Source organism: Somniosus microcephalus, chromosome 7, assembly GCF_052327205.1.
Source record: "Somniosus microcephalus isolate GS21.2 chromosome 7, FLI_Smic_1.0, whole genome shotgun sequence".
NCBI lineage: Eukaryota > Metazoa > Chordata > Chondrichthyes > Squaliformes > Somniosidae > Somniosus > Somniosus microcephalus.
The window spans coordinates 217,640,397-217,660,657 of NC_140993.1; the positions used below are offsets into that span (position 1 = coordinate 217,640,397).

At 48.5% G+C, this 20,261-nt stretch overlaps 1 protein-coding gene across 1 annotated transcript; it reads left to right on the forward strand.

Annotated features, from left to right (window-relative positions):
- The first annotated feature begins 1,555 nt into the window (after positions 1-1,555).
- On the forward strand, positions 1,556-19,831 carry LOC147115118 (uncharacterized). The gene is made up of 2 exons (XM_085993416.1): positions 1,556-3,148; positions 17,514-19,831. The coding sequence occupies exon 2, from the start codon at positions 18,237-18,239 to the stop codon at positions 19,326-19,328; it is 1,092 nt and encodes a 363-aa protein (XP_085849542.1). The 5' UTR covers positions 1,556-3,148; positions 17,514-18,236; the 3' UTR covers positions 19,329-19,831.
- Positions 19,832-20,261: the final 430 nt, after the last annotated feature.

The window sequence follows — 20,261 nt, forward strand, 5'->3', positions numbered from 1 at the left end:
TAATTTATAAAAAAATTAATAAGCAAACTGTCACCCTCCAAATCAACAGAAACTAATGCAGGAAGCAAAATGGGACTAAACATCAGTGCAACTTAAAAATACTCCCACAGGTTCAGAATCAGCTTTTCCAACAGAAACTTTGCTTTAAGAATCCAATTCCAGCACAGCAGGCCAGCGAATGAGTCACGCAATCATTTGGTGCAGGCAAGGTCAACACTGGGGATGTAGCTCATCAGAAGAATGTTAAACATGACATGGGATCTGATTTGAATTATTTCTATATTGAACTGAGGACTTGCCTTGGCCAGCAGCATAGCCTCCCATAGCCTGACAATTTTCTTCAACTTGCAATGCGGAACACTGTGAAATGGGTGTGAATGCTTAATCTCCCAACCCACGTTCAACTCCAGCGAAGCTCCACAATGCAGTAGAGCCTTGCGAAGTCAGGGCTGTCGAAGGCATCTAAACACATGATGTGTATAATATGTATTCAAATATGGCAAAAACACAAAATGCAACAAGGTATTTAATTTAGCCCCAACGTTGCATTTTTAAGACCTGAGATAGATGGCGTGGGTCATGTTGATATCCGAGAAATATTTGACACAATACAGTGCGAACTGACATGAATGGCAGCAACCATCCACCTGACAAAAAGGCCTCCAGACCAGTTATTGCGCCCAATGTGGATTCTTTGACCACTGGCCTCCAGACTTAGGGGGATCGTCTGGAGAGAATAATGGCGATTGGCTTTGCAGAGATACAGGGTTCCACCTTAAAGGGTCTACAGCATCTAACTAATACCGTCAACTCTGCCCTCCTGCTGATCAGTGGGCACTCAGATCCAGGACCCAGCACAAGCAACGTGGCTAGAATCTACTTTCATGTTACCGTCCTCTCTTCTGAGGACAGGCCAATAGCTTGCTCATCGATGCTTAGTTTGGGTTTTGCCAGGACCACTCGGCTTCAGACCTCATTACAGCCTTGGTCCAAACATGGACAAAAGAGCTGAATTCCAGTGGTGAGGTGAGAGTGACTGCCCTTGACATCAAGGCAGCATTTGACCGAGTGTGGCATCCAGGAGCTCTCGTAAAACTGAAGTCAATGGGAATCAGGGGGAAAACTCTCCACTGGCTGGAGTCATACCTAGCACAAAGGAAGATGGTTGTGGTTGTTGGAGGCCAATCATCACAGCCCCAGGACATCGCTGCAGGAGTTCCTCAGGGCAGTGTCCTAAGACCAACCATCTTCAGCTGCTTAGAACATAAGAACATAAGAAATAGGAGCAGGAGTGGGCCATTTGGCCCTTTGAGCCTGCTCCGCCATTCAATAAGGCCATGGCTGATCTTCTACCTCATCTACACTTCCCTGCACTATCCCCATATCCCTTGATTCCCTTAATATCCAAAAATCTATCGATCTCTGTCTTGAATATACTCAACGACTGAGCCTCCACAGCCCTCTGGGGTAGAGAATTCCAAAGATACACCACCCTCTGAGTGAAGAAATTTCTCCTCATCTCAGTCCTAAATGACCGACCCCTTATTCTGTGACTGTGACCCCTGGTTCTAGATTCCCCAGCCAGGGGAAACATCCTCCCTGCATCTACCCTGTCAAGCCCTGTAAAAATTTTGTATGTTTCAATGAGATCATCTCTCATTCTTCTAAACTCCAGAGAATATAGGCCTAGTCTACTTAATCTCTCCTCATAGGACAATCCCCCCATCCCTGGAACCAGTCTGGTGAACCATTGTTGCACTCCCTCTATGACAAGTATATCCTTCCTTAGGTAAAGAGACCAAAACTGTACACAATACTCCGGGTGCGGTCTCACCAGGGCCCTATATAATTGCAGTAAGATATTTTTACTCTTATACTCAAATCCTCTTGTAATTTAGGCCAACATACCATTTGCTTTCCTAATTGCTTGCTGTACCTGCATGTTAACTTTCAGTGATTCATGTACAAGGACACCCAGGTCCCTCTGAACACCAACATTTCCCAATCTCTCTCCATTTAAAAAATACTCTGCTTTTCTATTTTTGTACCAAAGTGGATAACTTCACATTTCTCCACATTATATTCCATTTGCCATGTTCTTGCCCACTCACTTAACCTGTCTATATCCCCTTGCATCCTCCTCACAACTTACATTCCCACCCAACTTTGAATCAGCAGCAAACTTGGATATTTTACATTTGGTCCCCTCATCCAAATCATTGATATAGATTGTGAATAGCTGAGGCCCAAGCACTGATCCTTGTGGTACCTCACTAGTTACAGCCTGCCAACCTGAAATTGACCCGTGTATTCCTACTCTCTGTTTTCTGTCCATTAACCAACCCTCAATCCATGCTAGTATATTACCCCCAATCCCAGGAGCCCTAATTTTATTTAATAACATCTTGTGTGGCACCTTAACGAATGCCTTCAGAAAATCCAAATACACCACATCCACTGGTTCCCCCTTATTTATTCTGTTAGTTACAACCTCAAAAAAGTCCAACAGATTCGTCAAACACGATTTCCCTTTCATAAATCCATGTTAACTCTGCCCAATCCTATTATAATTTTCTAAGTGTCCTGATACCACGTCCTTAATAATAGATTCTAGCATTTTCCCTACTACTGATGTCAGGCTACCTGGTCTGTAGTTCCCCGTTTTCTCTCTCCCTCCCTTCTTAACTAGTGGGGTTACATTTGCCACCTTTTAATCTGTGGAAACTGTTCCAGAATCTATGGTATATTGGAAAATGTCAACCAATGCATCCACTATCTCTATAGCCAACTCTTTCAAAACCCTAGGATGTAGGCCATCAGGTACGGGGGATTTATTGGCTTTCAGTCCCATTAATTTCTTCAGTACTATTTTTTTACTAATAATAATTTATTTCAGTTCCTCATTCTCACTAGACACTTGGTTCTCCATTATTTCCAGGAAGTTTTTTGCAGACACAAAGGGCTCGATTTTGTCAATGGGGAGCTTTTGGAGGCGGGACTCCCACTTTTTGGGACAGCTCTGTGAAGCTGTCAAACACTGACAATCTGTCTTCTAACTTGACAGTTCAGCGGCCATTCTGCTTTCTGTGCCGGTGAGTTGAGGGACTCCCGAGAACTGAAGGAATGAAGCCTGCAGGAAAAAGTAAAGGTAAGTAAAATTTATTAAAACACTTTACACTTACCTCACACACTTACCTCTGCACACATGCACCCATCACTCACCTGCACAACGGACATCTCGACCCCTCCAACCCCTGCAGACCGACGGTCCGCCTCGCTAACTTGGCGTGGTTCGGAGCCGTCGGACAGCCCACACTTCAGGGCTAAAAATAGGGATTAGGCAAAAAACTGCCTGTTAACTACCTGTTAACAGGCAGTTAATTGGCACTAATCCCCTTCCCACCTCGGGGAGGCGGCTCCCAGCACAGGTCGGGTACCCACCTCCTGGGACATTGGCACGGTGGCGGGATGGGTTCCTGCCCCCCGATTCTGCAATTTTCCCACCACTCCCGCCTCCAAACTTGCCTCCTCAGGGCTTGGAAAATCGAGCCCAAAGTATTTGTTTAATTTCTCTGCCATTATAATTTCTCCTTTCTCAGCCTGTAAGGGACCCACATTTACTCGCTAATCTTTTCCTTTGTACATACCTATAGAAGCTTTTACAGTCTGTTTTTATGTTTCTCGCTAGTTTACTCTCATATTCTATTTTCCCTTTCTTTATCAATTTCTTGGTCCTTTGCTGCATTTTTAAATTCTCCCAATCCACAGGCTTACTACACTTTTTGGCAACATTATAAGCCTCTTTCTTTGATCTAATACTATCTTTAACTTCTCTTGTTAGCCACGGTTGGACCACTTTTCCTGTGGGGTTTTTGTGCCTTAAAGGAATGTATATTTGTTGTAAATTATGTATTAATTCTTTAAATGCTAGCCATTGCTTGTCTACTGTCATACCTTTTAATGTAGTTTCCCAATCTACCTTAGCCAACTCGCCCCTCATACCTACATAGTTTGCTTTGTTTAGATTTAAGACCCTAGTTTCGGATTTAACTTAATCACTTTCAAGTGCAATATAAAATTCTATCATATTAATGTCACTCTTCCCTAAAGACCCCTTTACTACAAGGTTATTAATTAACCCTTTCTCATTGCACAATACTTGATCTAAAATAGCCTGTTGCCTAGTTGGTTCCTCAACATACTGATCTAGAAAACTATCATGTATACATTCCATGAATTCGTCCTCCACACTATTACTGCAAATTTGGTTTGCTCAGTCTATATATAGATTAAAGTCTCCCATGATTACTGTATTACCCTTGTTACATGAGCCTCTAATTTTCTGATTTATACTCTGCCTTACATTACAACTACTGTTTGGGGGCCTATAAACAACTCCCACCAATTTTCCTGCCCCTTGCTGTATCTTAGCTCTAACCAAACTGTTGATTTTCTTGATTTTCAGAGCTAAGATCCTTTCTCTCTACTGTCTTTATCCCATCCTTTGTTATCAGGGCTACCCCGCCTCCTTTTCCATTTTGCCTATCTCTTCTAAAAGTTATGTATCCTGGAATATTTAGTTCCCAACCTTGGCCACTTTGCAACCACGTCTCCATTATGGCTATTAGATCAAACCTGTTAATTTCTATCTGCGCTATTAATTCATCTATTTTGTTGCGAATGTTTCGCGCATTCAGACATAGTGCCTTTAGCTTTGACTTATTTCTATTTTTCCCTGACGTCGCCTTATTACCTTTGGTACTCTCTCTGTCCCTTCCTGACTCACTCTGCTTATTTTTATCCAAAACTCTACTCTGCTCTAGAGCCTTGACATTTCTCTTGCTGATTTTAAATTTACTCTTTCCTGAATCCTCCCACCACCACCCCCCCCCAACTCTTCATTAGTTTAAAGCCCTGCCTACTGCCCCAGTTATTTGGTTTGCCAGGACACTAGTCCCAGCCCGGTTTAAGTGGAATCCGTTCCAACGGAACAGATCCCTCTTTCCCCAGTACTGGCGCCAGTGCCCCATCAACTTAACGGGGGAAAAATTCAGTTGTTTGCGCCTCCTGTTAGTGCCTTAAGAGGGCGCCAATTGGGGCGCAAAGCAACTAGAGGCTGGGCGTGGCGATGTTTGTGCCGCTCGCGAAATTAACTAGACATTTTGCGGCGGTGCTAAACACTTCCGCCACGATCTCCTGCGCCGGCAGATTGTGACGTCAGTCGAGTGCGCAACGCCCCGTTAGCGCCCCGGACCGGATATTGAGTGGCGCCCCCTGCCTTACCGCCTGCCGCTAGCAATGACAGGTTGAGGGGAGCGCTATGCTGTCAGAAAGGGACTAGGGGAGCGCTATCTAAAGGCGACCGCTTCCTGCCTTTTTTTGTTGGTGACATTTTTGCAAGACGCAGTCTGAGAGAGAGAGAGAAAGACTTCTGGAGAGATTCAATGCTGTGTGAAGGAGTTTTGAGTACTAAGCAGCAGTTTGCAGATTTATTTTGATTTGCCCTTCCTTGCTTTGCCAGCACTATGAGGTAGCGCCTCACTCCTCGGCAGCGCCTCACTCCTTGGCGTTTGCACCTTAAGACAGGTGTGAAGTGCTTGATTTAGCATTCCAATCACCTCCAGGGGCGATAAAAGCCAAGTTTGCTGTCGGAGGCGATAATTAGCGCCAGGTGCTGAACTTTGCGCACGGCCGATAACGGCGCCCCAAATGGGGCAATACCAAATTTTTCCCCCAACAGGTTTGATCTAATAGCCATAACAGAGACAGGGCTGCAAAGTGGCCAAGGAAAGTAGAAGAAACAACTGAAACATAAAAGTTCAAATAATTTCACAAACAAAATCAGCTGTTACAGATCCACATGACATTCTGACAGCTAAGAGAAAGCCATTAACAGATAATTAATAACTTTAAACAAGCGTTGAGTTCATTTTAATAACAGTCTGCCAACAATGTCATTACTCAAGAGGAATGCAGCAGGTTTGGTTCACAGCGTAAAAGTAATGTGGATGTCAGCAGGTAATTGAGGCTTGAATGGGATGATGTTACAAACTCATTTGCTCTTTCAGAATGTAGGCTGAGCCGTATAATGTATCTGTCACCTACACTGTCACGTCTGAACCACTTTTCAACCTTTGTGCCTTAATTAACTCTTACTTGCATTAGAGGAGAAAAAAGCCAAGCAATTTAAACAAAAATATTCTCAGAGCTTCTCCGTTACATGTCTCTTCAGGCACAGCTAAAGTTTTATGAGTTTTACTTACTTATTAACAAATACCACTTAGCTAAGATACTGAGGCCTAGAAATCCGAGTGCGACATGAAAGTTGCCAGTGTTACCGCGGCCTCGGGTTAATGGCTGCTGAAAATGGTCGTGCCGGTAGGAGAGAAAAATCCGCACTGGGGACTAAAGATTGGTAGCCCAGCGCTAACTCACTGTAACACACTGCTGGTGGCATTTGTAAGTGCAGGGTTCTCAAAATTCCCGCACTCCTCAAGTTATGGATCAAGGGACCCTGTTTTGGACAAGTTATTAAACACAGGGCACCCAAAATGACTTCTGTAAATCTCGTGACCAACATTGACAAGATTTTTAAAAGCAAGGCTCTGCCAGCAAGCAGGCCTGCAGATGAAAACATTAAAATGCAGGAATCTGTGTGAACAGAGACTCTGTGGAGCCCAGCCAGACAAAGTAAACACAGAATACGCATTTGTTTGAATCAAATCGAATCAAGCTAGATGGGCCTATAATGGTGTCCATTAGCTTCCTGTATGTTTAATCGATAACAGCTCACAGTAGCCATCAAGGTAGGATGAAGACAATCAAGTCTCATCCATGACAATACAACCAGGACATCGGGGCCATCAAGCGCGGAAACGGCCATCTAAAACCAGTTAACATAGATTGCTATAATCATATTAAACGAGCCCACCTAAATTAGACAAAAGACTGACCTGATTTGGCACGCAGATAAGGGCCTTCGACGGGAGTATAATTGTAGGCCCATTGGTAGCCACGTTCTCTTCCTCCTGCGCTTGTTACCTGGCCACTGCCCATGTCTTCCCCAAATCCATTAGAGATGCCCGGTACAGCACCAGGCAAACACAGGCAGACCAGACCAGACCAGACGAGATGAGATGAGATGAGATGAGACGAGACGAATTGGAAGAAGATTGAAGAACGCTTCGAATAATCGGGCCTTCAATCCAGCTTACTTGCAAATATCTTCATGCAAAATTCAACTACCACCACCCGAAGAAGAACCATCATCCCTGCGAGGCAAAGTACCCAAGCAAAGACTTTAATCTCGGGGTACTTTACCGGGACGACGCCATTGCAGCGCCCTGAGACCACGTGACAACGGCAGGCCCCAGAGAGCACAAAGAGCTAACCCCCCAAAAAAACCACAACCGGCTTTATCGACAGGTTTCGAACTGTCAAAGGAACCCCATTGGTGAGCATGAATTTCTGGCCCCTCTTAACTTAATCTAGTTAGGTATTGTAGGTGGGATAAGGGTTAAGGGATTTTATTAATGTGTGTTGTTCCCTCGATGTGCCGTGTGTTCCCCATTCCCATTTAAGTGTATTCTTTTGATAAACCTGTAACTACATAGTGATTTTTCAGTATTTGTAATTTTTATTCCTGTTTTAATAAAGTTTACAGTTTCTTGCACCAAACCAATTGTCTACTCGTTTTCTGTATCGCCGCCTGTACCTAAGTCCGGTGTCGAGAACCCAGGGGTGTGGGAGCGATTCGAACTGCTCACAGGCAGTCAGGGGCATAACTGACTGGGCACGCGCCACTCCCTACACATTAGGCCAGGCATTGGTCCCAAATGTGGCGTGCAGAAGCAGCGTTGCATCTTCCAACTGCCTCTGGAAGCGAGGCTATGAGTTCGCTAGGCATTGTGGGATATTAAAAGGGCAGTGCATTGCCGTTTGCTTAAAAGGGCAGTGCCTTCTGAACTGATAAAAATTTTAATGAAGTTAAAAAATGCAGTTTTCAGCCCTTACAGCTCTACTGCCTTTAAAAAAAAATTAACATTTGAAAAAACATTCCCAAATGGGATTCTTCAGCTCTTAAAGCTGAATTCCCTTCTGCACCTCAAAAAATAGGAAAGGTGTTTCAGCACCAACACCAATTGCTTAGCAAGCCAGGGTCTCACATGCAGCACTCCAGCTTCGTGCAGGGAGTCAACACTGCAAGAGAGGTCCTCTACCCAAAGAGGCCAGGAGGCCCTCTAGAAAGAAGGATGTGGGACCAGATCACCGAGGCCGTCACTGCCAGCAGTGTTGCCCCCACCACCTGGCTCCAGTGCCCAAAGAAGCTCCATGATCTCAGACCAGTGGTCAAGGTCAGTGAATGCATCTTCAAAAGCCATCTCCTACTAACTGCACCACTAGCCTCACACATTTCTCAATGCACGACTACACTGCACCCCCAATCACTCACCTACCAACAATCTGTACCAATCACGAGGCACATTTCCCATTCCTAGCCTCACCTCACCCCCTTGGAGCAGACGGTGCAGGCCATTCTTGGCAGGGGCATGGCTGAGCCCTTGGCCAGTGGCGGGGCTGAAAGGATGCAAGATTCTGGTATCCTCATACATTACCCTCCTTCTGGCATTCACCTCATGCTTTCCCGCCCTCCCTTTACCACAACTCCACCCTTGTGCCTTCCTCATTTCACATACCCAAGAAATGCAGCCTGCCCAGCCAGTGTTTGAACAAGAATAGGGAGAGGAGAGTGAAGAAACATCGTCATTCAATTTCACACTCCCAGCACCAGCTCCTCGAGGTCGTCCTGCAAGGCCATCTGCAGTGTCTCCCACTGAAAGTCATCAGCCTTCCACCAGCCATGCTGCAGCCACTGGGGTCGCACTGCGTGACATCAGTAGGATAGGCAAAGGCACACACAAGACAGACACGAAAGGAATGCACAAGGATGATGAGTTGATTTCTTGATGTTACATTGGATGATTAGATGTATAAAGTTGGATTGGAAAGTTTGCTTTGTGGTGGCTTTTATTTCAGCATTGTGGCCAAGAGGACGCTGTGATGATCAGTAACAGAGGGAAGGTAAGGTGTGGGATAAATATTGAAAGGGGAATTGGGGTTGTGTTCACTGGTACTGCAGGCAGATGATTTGATCCCGGATATCTCAACCAGAAAGGCGCTGTCTGGGATGTATCCTTCCTTCCACTCCCTTCTCTTCCGCTTCTTCCTCTTCTGCGTCTTCTTCTTCCCTCTGCGAGCAGGTGCTGTAAATCTGAAATAAAAGCAGAAAATGCTGGAAATACTCAGCAGGTCTTGCAGCATCTCGACCTGAGATGTGAACTCTGTGGGGGAGAAATTAGGTATTGGTCCGTTTGGGGCGCTAAGTTTTGAAATCGTGAGAAATTAGCACCAGGCACGAATGAGTCTGAGGTTTTCCTAAATTGGCTGTTAGTGCTCCTGGAAAGAGCTGGAACGCTAAATCAAGCACTAATGACCTAAGCAGGGTGCTACAGGGGCACTACCAGCAGAGCGATAATGAATTTCAGGTGCAGTGCAATCGGGAATGATCCTTCACACTGACTCCTTCCAGCTCTTAAAGGGGAGGTTGCATCATTGTGCAGATCCTCATTAACAGCATTGCTGGCTGTGAGGGTGACCTGCTAACAACTGAATCCCCTGATCGTGATGGCTGATCCCACTTACAGGGAGAGAGCTCGTCGTTTCACGGGCGAAGTATTGGAGGCATTGCTCATGGGAGTGGAGCGATGGAGCTGTGCCCGGACACTGGAAGGAGGCCATTACCCCAGGTCTTCAGGGCAATGTGGAGGGAAGTGGCCCAGGAGATCTCGGTCAGTAGTTTGGTCGTACGCAGCCTGACACAGTGCTGGAAGAAATTCAACGACCTCACTCGGGTGGTCAAGGTGAGTTTATGCTTCAACAGGTCCTACATACCAGCATCTGAACCTCAGTCTGTACACACTGCACAAACCACCACACCCCCACCACTCACCCACCAAACATCTGCACCTACTCAAACTCACATCCACATCTCATGCCTTGCCTACAATCACAGCTATTCAACTATGGCAGGCATATCTCCCAAACACATAGCTGGACTCTGACTCACACACATTCGATTCTCTTGCAGGCCGAGATGGCTCACAATAGGAGGCAGCAGCAGAGAACAGGCGGGGTTGATGCGCAGCTCCAGCAGCTCTCAGACCTGGAGGAGCAAGTGCTGCGACTCATTGGGCAGCAGGTGGTGGGCGGCGTGGCCGTCGGCAATGTCAAACCCCTTGGGGGCAACAACGGTATGTTCATTCCCTCTCCTTCTCTCATCCCACTTCCCCCTCACACCACAAGCTTTTCCCACTTTCCAGCTCCTGATACTGTTTGCATTCCTTGCTCCCTTCCTGCCCCCCTGCCTTCACCTTAATGCGAGTCTTGTGCTTTTATGCTTTCAGCGAATCAGCAACCAGATGACCAGCCTGTCTATGAGCCTCCCACTGAGAGGGAGGAAGGAGAAGAGGAGGAGGAGCAAAGCACCGCGTCACTGCATCTCTCACCCGCAGGCACCATCTCAGATATTGGCACTAAGCGATCTTTAGAGGCAAGTTTAGTAGAGGGGTCTGCACTGGGTGATGCACCGGGGGTGAGCGGGCTGCAGCAAGGCCAGGGGGAAAGGGTAGCTCGGGAGCCAGCTCCCCGGAGGGCGAGTTTGCACACGAGTTCTGCTGCACAGGACTCAGATGAAGACCTCGATGGGGAGGCGTTCACAAGAAGGGTGATGGCCATGCACACCGAGATGATAGGTGCAATGGCAAGGGTGCCCAAGAGCCTCTCGGCAATGGTAAGGAGCATGGAGGAGTCCAACTCCAACATTGCACAGAGCTCTGCGCACACCATGGAGCCCATCATTTCCACTGTGCAGAGGATGATGGACTCCCTAAGAGACCATGTGGATCTAGACCTCATGACACGTGTGATGGGCGATGTGGCAGCTTCCATTGCAGCACAGGCGGAAGCGATGCATTGTCTTAGTGCTGTAATGCAGTCTATAGTTGGTGCCATTCAATCTGATACTGCTCTCATGCAATCACAGCTTGATGCCACGCAAGCTCTGACTGCTGCCATCGTGGCTGTGTCCACCACAGTCCACCAGGGATCTCACAGTGTCGCAGCAGCTCAGCAATCTGCACTGCAGCAGATTGGTAGGGATGCTGAGGTGCTGACCCGGGGGAGTGACAGTGGGCTAGTGGAGCAGGAACCTGCTATCCTCTCTCAGGGTGACAGCATTCCTGCTCGACCACTGCCACTCCGCCATTGCCTTTGCCTCTGCCCATCATCCAGCCAGCCCAGACTGCTGCCCATCCTGAGGTGGTGTAGTGTACAACCAGACCTTCCACCAACCCTGCTGCAGCCACTGGGGAGACACTATGTAGGAGCAGTAGGTTAGGGAAATTAGGCTGTATCTCATTTAAGCTTTGGGGTGTGGCATGGAATGAGAAATTGATGGAATGATGGGCATGTGCTAAGCAACCAGGAAGTGGCCTCCAATACATTGGAACCGAAGTCTGATGAGGCGGTCACGGACCGCCCTTCCACAAGGCCGATTGAGTGGCGGCCTCCTCCGTCGCTGATGTTCGTGCTTCTGTTCCTCTTCCTGCTTTTACTTCTCCTCCTCGTCCTTGACCTCCTCACCTCCCTCTTCCTCCTCTTGAGGTGGTGCGGCTATGCCTGGTGGCAATGGCTGGGCCCTCATGATAGCCAAGTTGTGCAGCATGCAGCAGACGATGACGAAAAGGGACATCTGCTCAACCGAGTACTGGAGGGCTCCTCCCGAGCGAGCAAGGCAGCGGAACTGTTGCTTGGCCACTCCGATGGTCTGCTCGATGATGTTCCTGGTGACAGCATGGCTCTCATTATATGAGTGCTGGGCACGAGTGTTGGGGTTGCAGAGGGGAGTCAAGAGCCAGGTGGAGAGCGGATAGCCCTTGTCTCCCAGCAGCCAGCCGCGAGCTTGATGTGGTGGCTGGATCAGAGCTGGCACACTGGTCTGACGCAGGATAAAGGCATCATGGCTGCTGCCAGGATAGCGTGCATTGATGGTGAGGATTCGCTGTCTGTGGTCACACACCAACTGCACATTTAGTGAATGGTAGCCTTTGCGATTACGGAATACCTCAAGATTGTTACAGGGTGCACGCAGAGCGACATGGGTGCAGTCAATGGCGCCCTGCACCATGGGGAAGCCCGCTATCCTGGCAAAGCCACATGCACGCTTGCTCTGCTCCTCTCTGGTCATGGGGAAGGAAATGTAGTCCCTTCTCTTTATGTAGAGAGCATCTGTGACCTCGTGGATGCAGCAATGGAAGGCGAACTGCGAAATGTTCGCTATATCTCCTGTTGAACACTGGAAGGATCCACTGGCATAGAAATTGAGAGCGACTGTGACCTTGACTGCCACTGAGAGACGTGGTGCTCCTGATGTGAAGCTCGAGGTGTGGCTGCAGGAGGTGGCAGAGCTCTGTGACCACGTCCTTGCTGAAGCAGAACCTTCTAAGACACTGTTCCTCAGTGAAATTGATGTCGGAGATGTGCTGCCGGAATAGGGTCAGGCCTCCTGTTGAGAGCCCTGTTGGCCCTCCTACCTCTGGCCACATTTTGCAATCTCTTTGCCTCCGCTGCCTCCAATGTTGACGCTGGAGGGCGAGGTCCAGTGCCAGTACAGCCCCCATTGAAGTATGGAAATGTTGCACTTTAAAATCTCACCTAAATGAAAGTGAATAATTTTTCTGAGGAAGACGACTCCTTCAACTGAAAAATGCTGAAATTGCTCAAAACGCCTGCTTGTCTATGTCAAACTGACAAGGCTTTGCCGACTAAAAATAAATCAGGTGTTGATGCCTTTATATAGCGCTCCTCCAGCACTCATCCGACTGCAAACCGCTTCCTCTACCTGTCATTGCTAACGGCAGGCGCTCAGGCAGGGGGCGAGAGTGAATTTCTGAGCCCGGGTGCTACGCACCTGGATGACATCATGATCTCTGGGTGCAGGAGAGCGTGGCGCTAGTGGTTACCACCGCTGCAAACCCCCACTTCAATTTCGTGGGCGTTGGTACTATGGCCGCACCCGGTCGCCATGCTGGTAGCGCCCCATTAGCGTCTCCTGGAAACGCTAATGGGAGGTGCAAAGGTAACCAATTTCTTCCCGTTTCTCTCTCGACTGATGTTGCCTGACCTGCTGAGAATTTGCAGCACTTTTTGTCTTCGCAGAGGCCTTCCTTTACCATCCGAGGCCTTGCAAGCATCCAGTAGCACTCCATGCACAACTAAAAAACTTTTAACATGTATTGCAGCAAGCCACTACTTCAATAAAGTCAAAAAACCCAGTCCAAAAGTGTAAATGCAAACTTACCTGAAAGATATGTGTCTCCCTTTAAGAGGTGCTCACAGTGTCTCAGTCAGTCTACTGCATGCTAGGTTTACCTGGTGAGCTTAGGACCCAGCGCTGAACTCAGTGCTAAGGTCCAAGTTCGCCGAGGTGATGTTAGTCGGTATTGTACGCCGACTGGCGTCACCTCTCCCTGATATAAATTTGTAGGGCCATTGATCTTACTCGGAAAATGGCAGATGCCGTGGGACCCGCTACCAGCTGGCAAAAGAGCACTGTCTTTTCGCTAAATTCTGATGGTAGCGGGTGGAGTAAAGCACCCGAATTTTTAGCCCTGAGACTGTCTCCAATGGAGCAGAGAAGGTGAAGAGGAGATTTAGTACAGTTTTTTAAATTATGAAAGGATGTGATAAGAATTGGGAAAGAAAGGATATCCTGAAGTGAATGGGGAAAGTCTATTTACCCTGGTGAGGTAATCGGTAACAAGGGGACATCAATTAAAAATTGTCACTATTGACACTGAGGAGAGAGGTTAGGACAGGGGTATTAAACAGTTCCATCCGATCTATCGTGTGCTGTGCCCAGACTCCTGGTATTGCATCTAACAACCCGGGAGAATTGCTACAACAAACAAACAAGACGGAGGAAAGAGGACAGCCTTGCCTGACTCTAGATTTGATCTGAAAGCTTTCCGATTCCCACCCATTGATCAGAACTGCGCTACTGATGTCTGTGTAGAGCAGTTGGATCCAATTGCAGATTCCCTCCCCAAACCCCATTTTGGAGAGCACATCCATCATGTACGTGTGTGATATTCTGTCAAAAGCCTTCTCCTGGTCCAATGGAGCAGGTGTCCACCCTCCTGTCCCGCACGTAGGTGATTGTATCCCTGAGTAATGCGAGGCTATCAGAGATCTTCCTGCTGGGTACGGTGCAGGTCTAATCTGGGTGGATCACCAGCTTCAGAGCAGACTTGACCCTGTTGGCGATGTCCTTGGACAGAATCTTGTAGTCCACATTAAGCAGCGAAATGGGCTGCCAATTTCTGATTTCTTCCCTCTCCCCCTTCTACTTGTAGATGAGGGTGATGATGCCTTTCCTCATCGATTCTGACATGCTGCCGGCCAGAAGCATACCCCCGTACACTTCCAGCAGGTCTGGGCCGATCCAGTCCCACAGAGCCGAATACAACCGGTAAGCTGTCGTTTCCGGGAGTTTTACTCGTGTCAAAGGACTGGACGGCCTTTGTCAGTTTGTCCAGAGTTAGCGGGTGATCCAGACTCTCCCGCTCGCTTTTGTCTAACACCTCTGAGATAGACGACAGGAAAGACTGGGAGGCCGCGCTGTCTGTGGGCTTCGCGTCGTCAGCCCAGCATAAAAGGATTTGCTGATCCTTCGTATGACAGGCTGTGAGGACGTCACAGAGCCGTCTTCTTTCTTCAGGCTGTGGATCACAGAGCTTCCTCTGTGTACCTTTTGGAAGAAGAAACGCGAGCACGTCTTGTCCTGCTCCACGGAGCAGACTCTGGAGCGGAAGATGATCTTGGAGGACTCTGAGGCATAGATTGAGGCTTGCTGGCCCTTCACCTCTTGGAGTTCCACCCCGACATCGACCCCTATTGACTGCAGCAGGAGCAGATTCTGCATGCTTTTCTGGAGTCGGGACATTTCCCTCTGTCTCTCTCTCGCCTTCTGAACACCTTTGAGGATGAAGAACCTCTTGATGTTCGTCTTGATCGTTTCCCACCAGTGCGCCGGGGAATCAAAGAGGGATTTCACGGTTCTCCAACCTTTGTAATCCCTTTTGAGTTCCTCAAAGTTTTCTGGGGTCAACAGTTTCACGTTCAGCTTCCATATCCCTCTGCCAACTTTTTGGTCTTCCTGTGGGTGACAGTCGGCCAGTAAGAGGCAATGGTCAGAGAAGAACGGTGACATCGGTGGATCTGACCGTGAGTGTTTAGGACACAAACAGGAAGTCTATCCTGGAACGGATGGACCCATCTGGTCTCGACCAGGTGTATCTACGCGGCACTCCGTCTGCAGGGTTGCTGAAGATGTCGTGAAGGAATAATTACTAGTCCTAGCCCTTTTCGAGCTACCCCAGATCAGGCGTATTCCCCAGACGTTCACCTTCAACTAAAGTTAGAGATAGCCGAATTCCATAAGACGCATAATTGGGTCTAAAGGTCCAGGCTATCTCTCCCTAAAGGAAAGGAATGACTGAAGATGTTACCGTCCTCCGGATAGCACTTTTAATAAGTTTAACTAGACTGTAACCTTCCGGATATTATGAGCATCCGGAAAACCCCCCCAGAATTCTGCAACTCCTTACAAAAGAGTGTACAGAAATTGAGTTTGATACAGAAATACTGCTTGAGACAATTCTAAAAACAAATAGATTTATTTAAGAGCTGACATACAGTTAACAGCTATTGAGTCAATCGCAACATTAACAGTTCAAAAACAAATAGCTTACATTTCTTATTCTTTCTAATCCAGAATATCCACCAAAATCAAATTAAAAGTACCTTGTGATCCCCGAGACTCAAAGTTAAAAACTTACAGAGCATGCCTCTGAAGTTGAGAGAATCGCTCGCCCTTTCCAGCGACTTCTGACTGTCTATCTGGAAAGCTCTATTTTTATACCTTTTTTTTAGTGGTATATTCTTTGAAGTTTTCTGCTGATGTAAGCTAATTATCTTTATTCATTCTCTCTGTTGGATTCTTACTATTCTTACTGTCATTTCAGCTGCCAACTCTCAGACTTCTGTCTGTTGTTTAGGTGTTTCAAAAACTTATCATAAAACAATATGACAGTAGTATTTATTTGATGTCATTCTTATCGAAGGTCTTCCGTTCAATTTCTAAATCACCTCTGCTGTTTGAAAACAGACATCGTGTCTACTAACTGTTCCAAGTTCAACGCAAACACAATGTGACTGCTTGGTGCATCTATTGAAGTCATATCTTCAAAGTGTTCTGTAGATACTATGGCCTAGAAATTCGGTTTTGGCGCAGCGAGGGCTTTAGCGCCGGAAGTTAGTGCCGGCGCTAAGTCCCCCTGCGCGCGCCAAAAATTCAGTAGCGCCGCGCCCAAACGGCTGCCGGCGCTACTGAGGGGTCTCAGCGCCTCAAAACTGGCGCCACGCGCCGCATTGCGGCGCTATTCCGGCGCTGCGGCGCCCGCTGCGGTGCGGCAGGCTCGGGAAGTGCAGGCCTCCTCCTTCCGTTAAGGAGGAGCTGCCTGCACCCGGCAGCGGCCCGCGGTAATCTTTTTAAAAATGAGCCCGGCACCTCGGACAAGTGCCGGGCTTGCTTCTGTTCCGGGGGGGGGTGGGAAGTCCGGGGAGGGAGCTGCGGCCAGGCGGCCGGCGGGAAAGCGGCCGGCCGCCGCGGGGCCTTTAATGCGCCGGCGCAAAGTTCTGTAAGGCACCTCTGCCAGAACGTTGCTTGCGGCTGCCACGGGCGAGGCGGCCGCAACTCAATTTCCGAGTTCGGGCGGGCTACCATGGCAACCGGGACGCTGCGCACACCGATGACGTCATCGGTGCCGGCGCAGCGCTACCGGCCTAACGCCGATTTAGGGCCCCTGTCAATTTCTAAACTGGCCATAACTTCGGCGCTAGGCCCTCTAGCGCCTCAAAAGCGGCGCTAAGGCCAGTGAATTTCTAGGCCTATATTTACAACATGTAAATCAAAATCACTTCAACTAGGGTGTTTGTTTTCCTAGCCATCTTAGTTGGTTATATTATATCGTGTTTCCTGTTTCATTTGATGTTACTTTTATAAAGGCACATGGTTTTTTAATATTCTGTGTTCCTGTTCGAAGTGTTAGTTTTTAACACTTTACTTGGGTCATTGCATTGTGTTTCTCCCAAACTCCAGACCTTCTGGAAGCACCAAACTGCTATTTCAATAGGGTAATTGTTTTAGTATTTTTAACCAATTACCATTTTAAAAGCTTGTGTGTTAACACTTCATCTTATCTCAGAAGCTTGTTTGCACAGCTTGTGTTGTTGAGACTTTAGATTTTTAAACCCAGTATGTCATGTTTTAATAATATCAGAATTCTGTTCATATGATGGTGTATTTTTCTGAAATATGGCTTATTCCTTCACAGTCGCACAGCTTGGCATCTTTTACCGCTTCCATCAGAAGTCTGGACGTGGTGTCCAGTTTGCTGTTGGCTCTGCCGGATCGTCCAGCCGCATCAATGATGCAGTTGATGTCACCGCCCAGAATAACTGGCCTGGATGTCACCAGCAGCAGTGGCAGCTGCTGGAAAACAGCCACCCACTCGTTCTTGAGAGCCGGGGTGTACACGTTGATCAGCCTGAGCGGAGCGTTCTTTTACAGTACATCTGCTACGAGGAAGCGGCCGCCCACCACCTCCTCAACTTCGGTGATGGTGAAGTTGCCTCCCCGCAACAGAATACCCAGGCCGGAGGCATGGCAATCATTCCCTCCTGACCAGATCGATGGCCCCTGGGACCACCATTGCGACCACTGCCGGTAGTTGCTGAAGTCCTGCAGGAACAGCAGGTTGGCCTTGACCTTGGCGAGGTACCCCAAGGTTGAAACACATTGCGTAGTACTTTTGATGCTACGCACGTTAATGGTTGCAATCTTTAAACTCATTTAAATAAATTAATAAAGTCCGAAGTCCCATTTGAACAAGTAGTCCATTATGCTGTTCCCAGCCCTTGGGCCTGTACCTGCATACCCACGGTGTTCGAGAACAGCTTTACTTGCCCTGGGCTGAGAAACCCATCCTGGCCATCCTGGCTTCCTGCGGGGGGGGTTTCGATGGGGTGATGATGGTGGTGTTGTGTAGGGGTCCCCCATGCAATCTGGGCTGTCCTCGGTCGGTGGTGGTTCTTCATGCAGTGTCGCTGCACCCAGTATTCTAGGGCTGGGGTGCACTGGATGCTTGGCTGCTCCCGGTTTCCCGGAGCTGGGGTGCATTGGACGCTTCGCTGCTTCCAGATTCCCGGAGCTGGGGTGCATTGGGCGCTTGGCTGCTCCCCGTGTCCCGGAGTTGGGAATGTGGGAGCAGCACTCCCTGTCGATTATGGGCAAGAACCTGATCATCAGGTGCGAGGTGCTGTCGGTGTTGCTGTACGTGGCGCAGGTGTGGCCCATACCCCGACCCTGTGCCGTTGCAGTCACCCGAGGCATCTTCCACTTTATCTGGAGATCAAAAATGGACTGTGTCTGGAGGGACATAATGTACAAATCTCCAGAGAAAGGGGGAAAGAACATACCCAACGTCACCCTCATCCTGATGGCCACCTTTGTGTGTGGCTACATCAAACTGTGCACAGACCCTCGGTATGCAAACACCAAGTGTCACTACGTGCTGAGGTTCTACCTGTCCCCAGTGTTGCGAAGGATGGGTCTGGCCACGCTGCTGTGGAACGCTCCATCCAGTTGGACCGTGCCAGACCACCTGTCCTTCGTGGAAAAGTTTGTACAGGGAAACACCTTTGACTACAAGGCCTTTAAGCAGTGGTCAGCACGTAACATCCTGGAGGCCCTACGGAAAAAGGAGATGGTGGATCCTGTCGGATGGTTCCCCGAGCAGACTGTTGAAGTCATTTGGCAGAATGCCTCATTGCCAGAACTTATAAACAAGCACCAAGACGTAGCTTGGCTGGTGGTGAGAAGGGCCCTCCCGTCAGACCCTCCATGCACTCCCGCCATCTCTGCTCCACAGCACACTGTCCTCGAGAATGCTGCGGTTGGGACGAGACTGTCATCCATCTCCTTCTGGAATGTGCCTTTGCAAAGAAGGTCTGAAAAGAGATGCAGTGGTCTTTGTCGAGGTTCATCCCGAGCAGCTCCGTACCACAGGACTCTGTGCTCTACGGACTGTTCCCAGGGCTGCACACCGAGACAAACATCAACTGCTGCTGGAAGATCCTCAACTCGGTGAAAGATGCCCTTTGGTCTGCCCGAAACTTGCTGGTCTTCCAGAGCAAGGAGATGTCCACGACCGAGTTTTGCAGACTGGCACATTCCAAGGTCCAGGAGTACGTGCTGAGGGACGCACTAAAGGTTGGTGCCGCCGCTGCAAAGGCACGATGGGGAAGGGCCACAGTTTAAGGCCCTCCCGCCACTGTACACCGAGGGGCTGGAACCAGTGTAAAAACCCCCTCGGGCCGTATGATGCAGAAATGGCTTAATGAAAATGTCCTTGTAATCTGTTTGTGTAAATAGAGTACCATGTACTGCATTCATCTGTGTTATGCCATATGTAATATGATCTGTGGATTGTATTGTAATGTATTCTAACAAGTATTGAAATATGTAATGAAAATGTATTGCAATTTGTCTCTGTAAATTGAGTGCCATGTTGTATTGTACCGCATGAAATGTGATGTGGGCTGTATTGTAATGTATTTGAACAAATTTTTATGAATAAAGTATATTTTTGAAACAGAAAAAACCTGGGAGAATTACACCTCTTAACTTTTACACCACAGCAGTGCCCACCCACCCCCACTCCGTGGCGTCACCTCAATGGGGGGGGGGGGGAGGGCATTCCATTGGTACAGAGATCTGGCTCCCACTTAGGAAACGGATTCGATGGGTGGAGGGCAGAGAGACAGAGTGAGGTGAGGTGCGGGGCTGAGTTGGAAGGGTGAACAGAGACTAGGGAGCAAGATGTTGGGGGTCAGGCTGGGTCAGGGCATTGGGAGATCGGGACTTGGGGGGAGTGCGGCGGCGGACGATTGAGGCTCGGGGCAGTGGGAGAGAGTGGGGACTGGAGGTCGGGGAGAGGGTGATGGGAGTCAAGGGAGAGCGTGACAGGGACTGGTGGTCAGGGAAAGGGTGACAGGGGGTTGGTCTTGGGGGAGAGGCTGAC